This window comes from Haliotis rubra, unplaced genomic scaffold, assembly GCF_003918875.1.
Source record: "Haliotis rubra isolate DU_JTF1 unplaced genomic scaffold, ASM391887v1 Scf1296, whole genome shotgun sequence".
NCBI lineage: Eukaryota > Metazoa > Mollusca > Gastropoda > Lepetellida > Haliotidae > Haliotis > Haliotis rubra.
In genome coordinates, this window is record NW_025765221.1 from 143,662 (window position 1) to 154,735 (window position 11,074).

An 11,074-nucleotide genomic window follows, 5' to 3' on the forward strand; every position below is an offset into this window, starting at 1 on the left:
AGGTCCCAGTCAGGTTTGGTGACCTTGACCTTCATTTCAAGGTCACAAGGGGACTTTAACGTTTTACTCTTGTCAGCAAGATATCTAAAGAGCCGTTCACTTGATTTTCTTCATATTTGACACCAAGCTTCATCTAGGGAAAGTGCAAGGCCCACTTTCACTTTACCTTCACTTAATGTTCAAGGTCACAAAGACACTTTGAAGATTTCAGCATGTTAAATTGCATGTTATGATAGTCAGCAAGATATCGCAAAAAACATTCACTGGACTTTTTTCATATTTGACACAAAACTTCATCTAATGAAGGTGCAGGGCCCATTTAATGTTGGTGATCTTCACATAATTTTCAAGGTCACTGCGACACTGAAGATTTCAGCATGTTAACCTGAATTCACTGGATTTTCTTCATAGAGTTCCCTTGAATGTTTATCAATAAGCAATTACCTTTGTACCATTTTTGCATATTTCATACACTGACATTCATGTCAAGGTCAAAGTCAGTCTTGAAACTACGCACTTGTGTGTTTGAAGTACTGAAGAGAAGATATCAAGAGAGGTTGACTGGTCATGTTTTTGTTGACATTTAACTTCATTTTAAACTTTCATTACTTTTTAAGTTTGATTTGATAATTTGCGGCGGGGGATTATATCACCTTACTGACAATGCTTGTCTAACAAGTTTCAACAGTTTCAAGGTACTTCTCCAAGAGGATTAGTTACATGTACATATGTTTTGAGTACAGTTTACCAATTGTATGTCTCATTTAACTTCATCCACTTTATCGAACTTTCATGATATTTTTTACAGTTTGATTTGATAATTTTTCAGTATGATCAGAGGTGATTATATTGGGTTTAACGTTGTGCCTGACAATGCTTCGCTCATAACAAGTTGCAACAGTTTCAAGGTACTTCTGCCAAGAGTAGCCCAGACTACATATGTTTTGATACAGCTTTACTGAGATACCATGTCGCATTATCTACTTCTATCCACTTATATCGACCCTACAGTCCTTGTTTACCAATTAATGCCGAGCGCCAGGCAGGGACCAATAAGTACCATATATTAACGTCTTTTGGTATGACGCGGTCGGGGATCGAACCAGCGACTTTCCGCTCTCCGGGCTCAGCATGATCAGAGACATACGAACAGCTTTAGAAGCTGGTTTCAAGTGTTTACTTACTGCTCAAGTAAACACTTGTGTTTCTGCCCTACCTTGAAATATATCCTACGCCTTAAGAATCAGATGAGTTGCGGGTGAGCTATGCCGCACGTTTAGCGCGCGTATGCGCTGTGCCTGCTACCCTTGTCTCCTACGCCACCCTATTAAGATGTCAACCCATGAAGATCCAGGTTAGAATTGATCTTTAGTAACCCATGCTTGTTGTAAAAGCATTACTATCAATCAACAGATTCTTCTGGTCTTTGCGTAAACATCATAACTCAAAACTGGTGCATGAATACATATCAACCACACACTGACAAAAAGACGTGCGCGATTGGGAAATAAACGTTAATACAGGTAATGTCAGTTTTCAGTTTCCAATTAAGTAGACCCGTGAAGGTCCGGGTTAGAGTTAGTGAGTTTTAGATTCCAGCAATATCACGGCGGGGTAACCAGAAATGGGCTTCACACATTGTCGTAAGAGGCGTGACGAGCAAACGCCTTAACCACTAGGCTACCTCCACCGCCCCTCCAGGTTGGAATATTGATCTTCAGTAACCCATGATTGTCGTAAGAGGCGACTAAAGGGATTGGGTGGTCAGGCTCGCCGACTTGGTTGACACATGTCATCGGTTCCCAAATGCGCAGATGGATGCTCATGCTGTGGATCACTGGATTGTCTGATCCAGACTCGAGTATTTACAGACCGCTGCCATAATACAGCTGGAATATTGCTGAGTGCGGCGTAAAACTAAACTCACTCACTTAAAATGTCCACTTGTACTCTTAACAACTTGAACAACTTTGCCAGTGGTTGGTATAACAAACAGTAGCGAGTAAGAAACTGTTGGATTGCATGCATTGCCATGTAAATTCTTAACATTTCCCGATTATTCCCCATTTTTGAGTTATTTTGGAATTCATTCATCGTTCCGTATTTGGAGACAAACATACTGTAAGTGATAACCAATTAACTGGTTCTGATGCAATCGCAAAATGCTAATGTTTTGACTGATTTTGTAATCTGTATCTGAGTGGTATATGTGATTCACACGTAAATTGCGAATCCATTATTGAGCTTTCATATGTTTTTCAGTATTTGCAAATGCCCATGCTGACATGTCGATGAGATTTGCTATTTTGTCGCCAACATCTGCAAACTGTACATCCGCTGACTGGTTTCAGTTATATCCCGGGCGTTTCACTGGACCCACACAGCCTAGCACATTCTAAGCCTATTTTACGTCAAGCCCCCTAACAACTGTCCAGTTATAGTCAGTGATAAAATATATGCTAGTTTTGAATGCCTCACTCAGGACTTTTCCAGCTATTTGATTACGGGTTATACATAACCGCGTATAATAGCTGGAATATTGCTGAGATCTGTGTAAAACAAAAAAAAATCAAATTAAACATGAGAGCTTTGTATTAAGGTTGGCGTTTTAAATTCAGCCAATTTCGACTCCAAACAGGGTATGCGACGAAACGCATCGGAAAGTCAAGAGCGCTGATTTGATCGTTAGTGTGTCATATCTGTGTGTGTTTCGATTGCATTAGGCCGGAGAGCCGTTGTACGACAATGGTGAAGGTTTTGACAGCGGCAGTGTGGTTCCCACCGTTGATATGGTCGTTGGTAATAATATGGAGTCAGCACGCGTCAGTATCACTGTTCCATAAACATGGTAAAGAACAAACACAATTTGGAACCCAAATATATTGTATCCATTGAACATATTTATTCTGCTTAAGTCAACCTTGTGTCTTATAGACCTTGACATGTACAGTAAACGGGACAAAGCTTTACAGTGTAAAAGCTGGATATATATATATACATTCCCGACACTGTAGACAAATCTGAATATATACTCATGGGAACGAATACGGGAACTCCTGAAAGTACAAGTGTTCCTTTATTTTGTTCCAGAATTTTACCCACCGTGCAATACAAAGCTTGTCAAGGAACCTGCAAAAGAATAAGGGAACACTTGTACTTTCAGGTGTTATGTAAAAAATATTTTTTGGAATGTGTTTGACTTTTTCTGTTCCGGACCAGACACATCAGGAACAGCGTCCCACACGGTACCCGTAAAATGGCAGGTATGCAACTAAGACACCGATATTGGCCACCCAAACCACGTCCGTACACCATGACCATAATTTAGTGCAATCACCTATGGGTATGGACAAATCTGCGTGTTGGCCCATAGGTTTTGCATTGAGCCCCCGGCGAAAGGTATACCCAGGGCCGAAGGGTCTCATAGTTGCAGCCAAACTCTCTATAACTTGATCCTATTGCACTGTAAAAACTCTGTCACCCAGGAACAACGAATATAACTGAGTACAAAAATACAAGTCTCGTTAAAATAAAATCTCTTCGAAATGATGAAATTAGCTGTTTCAAGCAAGTTACCCAAACGGTTTTTCAAGAAGTACCATGGCTTGTTTGGCAAGATCTAGAATTGGAACACCCACATCCTTCATGATATCACCAGCAATGACGCGAAGGCTGGTTTCAATGATGATCTCAAATACCACAAAACCTTCAGTCAAACTGCGCGCGTTGTGCAAGTGGCTCACTAAATGGTGTCGCAGTGATGTCGCGTCCCTTCCGAAAACGTCGCAAAAATATCTCAGGCCCCGTTGGCATTTGACAGTTGATGCAACTGTGAGAAGAGAGACGTGTGTATTATCTGCCCTTGACTGCAACGCAAATGAGTCTGGTGGCACCATGTACTTCAAATTGGCAGGCAGGAGGTCAAGAGGCAGCCACGCCACTACCATTTTGCCGTCCGGAAATAGTTCCTCGCATGATTCCTTACAATCTAAAAGTAACTTCATGTCCGCAGCCGTGAATGTTTTGGGACGATCGTCAGCAGATATCACGGGTAGATTTACATCTGTTAATTTGGTTCCATAGTTGAGGGTTTCCTGCAGTGGCGGAAAATAGCAATGAAAAAGCAACATCTGATTTGTTTGTTGTTAAACGTTAGCAATAGTTCAGATGTATGACGGCAGCCTTGACAGATAAGCCAGTGGTAAATACTGTTCCCCCATATCACCCATCAAGCAGCCACCGAGCATGATAACCGGCATTGGTTATCCGGGACCAGTTCCAACAAGGAATCCCCACCGATTTCTATACAAGTAATGGAACCTTGTTATCGAGTCCAGTACATAACAGGTTGCGCAGATCGATGCTCGGATGTTGATCACTTGATTGTCAGGTCCACAGTAGATTATTTACAGACAGCCGCCATATAGCTGGAATATTGCTGAGTGCGGCGTAACACAACAACCAAGCAAGCAAACAAACATATCAGGAATAAGCATATACAAAGAGATCCAGAGTAGTCGACAATTACGAATTATATTCTCGATGTAAACGTTATTTTAACAATCTTCAGTCATTTTGAAACACAATCATAAACGAGGAATGTCATGTATATATCCATACATACCTTCTTTGAGATAAACGTGTGCGTTTTCTTTAAGCCTCCGTTCTTCTCATAGTTTACGTTGTTAGTCGTCATGACGTCACGTTTTATGGTGTCCGTGTCTGTGAAATCATCGTAGACATGCTTCAGAAGACGGCCATAAATCCCTTGGCCTCGGAAGCCGTCCTTGACCCTGCTTCCTCGCATAAGGAACGTCGTCCCGTTATCGATGATGTGCGGACTGCAGAATCCAACCTGTAGCCGTGAGTATATGTGTCATGGCATGTCAGATACTGAGGTGGCAAAGTCTGCAGTGACGTTACTGTCGTATTTTAAGTGCCCACCGTCGACAGGTTTTACTCTTCAAAATGTTTTCATTTTTTATTGTATAAATTTCGTCACGATATGGTTGGGATATTGCCGATGTGACGTTAAATATTACCTCACTCACTCACTAAAGTGACGTAGGCCTAACACATCTTCACAACTGAGGTAAGCCAGGATATAGTGGATATAGTGTCAAGTGAAATATGATTGCATTATCTACGTAATAGTTTCACGAATGACTTATTATATATTAGAACTGATACAGTTTCAATATTGATCCATGTAATTTTTGCAATATTTATTCGAAAAATTTGATTGTCAAGATACACATTCTCCCAACTGTAAACTAAAGACTTTTTACTTCTTTGTTCAGCTCAGCGCACAGATAAGTGATAGTTCAATATTCGAAAATAATATCAAAACCGGGTGGAGACATATGTGTATCAAATGTTCTTATTGTCATTGTATGATTAAGAGAAACACTAATATCAGCATTACTATCAATCAAAAGATTCTTCTGGTCCTTGCGTAAACGTCATAACTCAAAACCGGTGCATGAATACATATCAAACACACACTGACAAAAAGACGTGCGCGATTGGGAAATAAACGTTAATACAGGTAATGTCAGTTTTCAGTTTCCAATTAAGTAGACCCGTGAAGGTCCGTGTGAGAATACTGATCTTCAGTAACCCATGCTTGTCGTAAGAGGCGACTAACGGGATCGGGTGGTCAGGCTCGCGACTTGATTGACACATGTAATCGGTTTCCAATTGCGCAGATGGATGCCCATGCTGTTGGTCAGTGGATTGTCTGGTCCAGACTCGATTATTTACAGACCGCCGCCATATAGCTGGAATATTGTTGAGTGCGGCATAAAACTAAACTCACTCACTCACTCACTCCAATCAAGTAAAATAAAGTCACTTGTACATTAACTGTCAAACTCAAGTGTTCTGAAGGTAAACTTCTACGAAGCGGGGAGTGGATTCAACACAGTCATTCACTCGCTCAATGACTGCACACTGAATGACTTGGCGATTAGCTGAACAGATGCATTTAATGAAATGCATATGTTTAAATTGGCACCCTTATAATATTTGATATGCAGTAGCTAGTATGTCAGATGTATTCACTTAGTCTTCTGGTCCAACCTTTTAGTAGAAGAAACTACTGGCAGCGTGCCGCTTTACACGTCACTAAACGAAAGTAGAACTCTCTTAGATGAAAAAATGATGGTACTAACGATTTCCTCGCCGACAAGGTATACGTATGATCTGGCATTCGGGTCGTCAATGAAGGTGTGGTAATGTTGTGGAAGATAGTCCAGTCCGAAAAGGACATCCCCAATATCCATGACGGCTTGGAAATCATCTGCTGTAGCCCGGCGTATGTGATGCTTGGACATCTTAGGCTAAAATGTAGTTCTTTCAACCTGGCGAATTATAGAGAACCGGTTAGATGGACAACGCTTTGGTTCAGTGTTGAAGAAATTACTGCGCCAAAAGATGATCGGGTGAGTGAGTTAAGATTTACAGTCACATCGGCAATATTTCAGCCATATCGTGACTAAAACAAGTTTAGAATTCATCATAAATAGATGTAAATTATAAAACCTGTCATCGAGGGACAGTAAAACCAACTAGAATATCACAGTATCATGAAATAGAACTAGCGTCTCTCTCTAAAATTGGATTTCAAATAAGGGCAATACAATATAAAAATAGGTCGCCAACAACCGAGATGATGATCGGGTATCAACAAGATGGTCGAGTTTTGATTGACCAACATTCCAACAATCTGTAGTGCTGGATACGAGGACCCACTGTGATATAGGTCACCGAACCGAGGGGATATAACAATATATTGTTCTTGACCTGCTACCGAGCTTTCCTTACACCTACCTATATACCGATATGGGAAGGGTACACACTTTACTTTCTCATGTCAACATCTTGATACGTTGACTTCAGCAATTCAGCAATTGATATTTTGTTTTGAAATACCCTGCTGAATCCGCCTTTGTTATCTTCAAAAGTCCTACATCGACCTTGCTGCATAGTAGTCGATGACCCAAGCTGATAGTCAGATATAATCGGAGTGAAGCGTTTTCCGTGCCTAAAAAACCTCCTTTCATGTGCTAAAGATTTCGTCTCCAGTTCACACAATTACATATAACAAAGAGCAAATCTGCTCGTTCGGGGAAGACGAATCATTGTTACAACACTCACCTATTGTTTCCCGGAGGTTGGTCTGGTCTAATAAACTTAACCCGCCGACCTAAATAGAATACTCAGTATGAGCCTACCAGTCTCGGTGTAGAGGACGTGATCTTATATCTGACACAGTTTAATAAGTAGGCTAAACAAATATATCCCTTGTATGAAGTGGTCTGAAGTGTACACATCTCTCTTATTGCTTGTTGCTATTGTTTGCTCTTTGCAAACATTGTGGAAGTAACTATTGTACTCAAGGCGAGTTTAAAATCGACTGCAAAAGACAGATGTTCACGTGAGATTTATGTTACGGATTAGAAATCACCGTGACAAAAAGTCGTGTGAGTTCCCATTAAACCAGCAAAATAGAACACAGACAAATTTATGTCATCAACAATATATACAACAAAGTAACAAAGTATGGGAACACCCTAAAATTTGACAGTCATATATAAACTTAAACGTGGTGAGGTCATTTATACTCTAAGGTAAATGCAACTTTTTGTGTGCTTAATGGGCACTTTAAACGACATGTTGGAACATGCAGTGAAACAACTGATTCAATATTCGTTGAGTTTGAGTGAAATGAAACATTGTCAAAAACAGAGAAAAACAAGGGTGCTGAAACATCAGTGTAACTATTATAACCATTGTTGGGCTGATATATCCGCGACAAATGTTCATGTTTGCATAGCAATTGCCCCAAGTACAGTTTCTTTTGGTGTAACTGGGGCGGTAAGGTAGCCTAGTGGTTAAAGCGTTGGCTCGTCACGCCGAAGACCCGGGGTCGAATCCCCACATGGGTACAATCTGTGAAGCCCATTTCTGGTGTCCCCCGCCGTGATGTTGCGGAATATTGCTAGAAGCGGCGTAAAACCAAACTCAGTCAGTCAGTTTGCTGTAGCTGTGGCAGTCTGATGGCGCAAATGGCATAATCAGATGTACGGATCATGAGTTGTGGTTGTGACGCCGGTCGCGTGTCTTTCCAAACAATCCCAAAGATTTAAAATCGCGCTCTGATGAATGCAGGATCATGTGTATTGATAAAGTATTTTTTTTGTCGCTGATACTGCTCCTTGATAATCATCGGTTTGCTGACGTTGCCACTGATGTGTCGACATGCATGTTGAGTCAAGGCAAAACGACATTGAGATAGTATCCAAAAACTAATACTTCTTTATACTGTAGTAGCGGATATGGGTGAATGTAGGTGGGTGGGTGGAGCGCACACAACACAACGCTACTCGTGGTCACAGAGTATTTTATTTATCCATTCAGCGGAATGTTTGAATAACTCTGAAAATATACATAAATATAACTAGGTATTTGAGCATAAAGGCATAACATGGCTTACATATACATGTATTACACTTTCTATATCGTCTTAGAATACAGTTAGCCCAGACAAAGCATGTACTAGCGTAAATACATCTTTAAATATAAATAGCAACATGAAAACTATTCATACATACATATATCATTTATGACATTCAATGAATATATTACAAATATACATGAAGAAAATATATAGAGTTTATTACATACAAGATAATAAAATACACTTACCACTGTGTGGCAATGAGTGTACACAAGCTCTCATGCAGTCAAGGATCAATCATCATCACGGATCATTCTAAGAAAAGTTAAAATACAACCTTGATAATACTAATAATGGTATATAAAATAAGTTATAATAAAAGCAACAAATCTCACATCCACCGTCACTATTTCATACCACATTCATACGATTATACATTTACACAATATGTTGTCATAATTTAATTTTAATTAGGTTTAGACTGGTATTTACCTACCGCATACGCCATGTTTAATGTAAATAGCTAATTGATATTTAATGATATAATTTAGATAAATTACACACCCAAGCAACTGTACTGATGGTTGGAAAACAATAGATACATTTAACTACACACCGATGCATTAATGTAACACTTCTTTAAGAAATACACTATATACAATACCATATATACACATACAATATATGCACTGACCTGAATAATAAGATCCTCATTACAATCCAGAAATGTTCCACGAAAACACAAATCGTAGTGATCTGATCCTTTAGAAAGATCTATGTGACTGCCAACAGGTTATGTGTGACAGCCACCTTTAAAACTAAACAGACAAAAGGTGGCAAGCTGACCAGAGAAACTGAGGCAGAGGGACAAATGAAGCTTGTGCAGAGTGTAAGTGCATGGGTCAGAACCTGGCCTGACCGAGTAGGGTGGCTATTGTTAATTGAGTAATTGCATAAGTGCAGGGATACATTTAACTGTGAGGGTTTGTTATATTTTATCTGTAAACTTAAAATCTGACACCTAACCAGTATACAATAATCATATACAAGTACTTAAAATTGAAACTTATAAACTTTGAAACTAATAATGATTAAAACATGACTTGGCCGCAATACCTCCTGAAACTACCTATCATTTTTTTAGGTACAAATGGCTCCTTTTTGTCACCATCCTGTTACAATACTTTCGATGTGCCGACCTTCCAAAATGGGCTTTTGCGGTATTTACAATGAAATATTAAAACAGCAAACCTTCTTACCAATGAAATATGTTTGATTGCGTGACATCTCAACATGACGACGTGGAGTGAGTGTGTGAGTGAGTAAATGTTGCTTAAATGTACATCAGCAAGATGAATGTGCATCAGCAAGATGGAAACGAATATACAATAAAAGTGATCACTAAAACTTCAGTCCACTATCACAGTAAACAGTAGGAACTGACATTCAGAATTTAAAATGACATTTAGAATTTTACCTAAAACCTATTGTATCAATCCAAGTAAAGCTAAATTCAAACTCCTCATGTCATCATCAGAATGTAAACTTATAAATAACTTAGCTAGCTTTATCTATCATGCAATGTATTTAAGATGTTAAACATTATCAATCTATACTGTACACACCATGCTTTGCCATGTACGTGTAACCTATGTAGTTATGGGCCGATGGCCTACACTTCTGTAATAAAGAATTGAATTTATAATGTACATCTTAAAACATAATTTAATTTCTTTCAAATATATTATTAGTAAACGATTAGAATCGATATTGAAAAGTTCAGATATAGTTTAAACTGTATTAAGTTGGCAATGGAACGAAACATCAACACATTCCAACAAAGGTGCTTGAGAGTCAAAGTACTTCGCCATGGGTAACATTGAGAGACATTTTAAAATTTCAACGTAACAGTTGTTCGAATATCAGTTGTCTGCAGGCAGGGCCAACTATCTGAAAATATATTGAATCTGCTTGGTTGCAGAGCTAACAGAATATCCTTGGACTGTGCCTTAAGAATTTAACTTCCATCTGTTAATCGAAGTGATGGAGTGTCATCATAAGTAACAGCTACAGCTGGCACACTGTCCCTGTCCTCTGACCTGTCAATGTATATATTCGTATAACCTGAACATCTTTGTTTAGTTTTCATGGACGGTTGTCTTTCATAATTCATCAACCGAAGCGGTTGATATAACAACTCTTATAATAATCGTATGTTTTAATGCTCGATCTGGACATTTACATAATTACATCATAGACGCAGCTCACGCAATATCCCAGCGAAAGATGAGGTGAGGTGAAATTGGGTTTAACGTCGTGCTTTAGAATATTTCACTCATATGACGACGTGTATGCGTGTGTATGTGTATGTGCGGCTGCTTGTACTAGCCAAGACTTAAGCTGGTTTTATAGTGCTAGCTCACTGAGATACCATGCCGCAGTGAAGCATGAATATCCCACTCAGACACATTATACTGACTCTTAGCCGACCAGTCTTTGATGTACCCATTAATGCCGAGCGCCAGGCAGGGGCCAACAAGTACCATATTTTAACGTCTTTTGGTATGACGCGGTCGGGGATCGAACCCGCGACCTTCCGCTCTCGAGGCGGAC

At 39.5% G+C, this 11,074-nt stretch overlaps 1 protein-coding gene across 1 annotated transcript; it reads right to left on the reverse strand.

Moving 5' to 3' along the window:
* Positions 1–2,865: 2,865 nt before the first annotated feature.
* LOC124267016 (histidine N-acetyltransferase-like) lies at positions 2,866–7,261 on the reverse strand. Its single transcript, XM_046701861.1, has 4 exons — positions 7,159–7,261; positions 6,174–6,362; positions 4,625–4,855; positions 2,866–4,094 (listed from the first exon to the last, which is right to left on the reverse strand). The coding sequence occupies exons 2-4, from the start codon at positions 6,333–6,335 to the stop codon at positions 3,573–3,575; spliced, it is 915 nt and encodes a 304-aa protein (XP_046557817.1). The 5' UTR covers positions 6,336–6,362; positions 7,159–7,261; the 3' UTR covers positions 2,866–3,572.
* Positions 7,262–11,074: the final 3,813 nt, after the last annotated feature.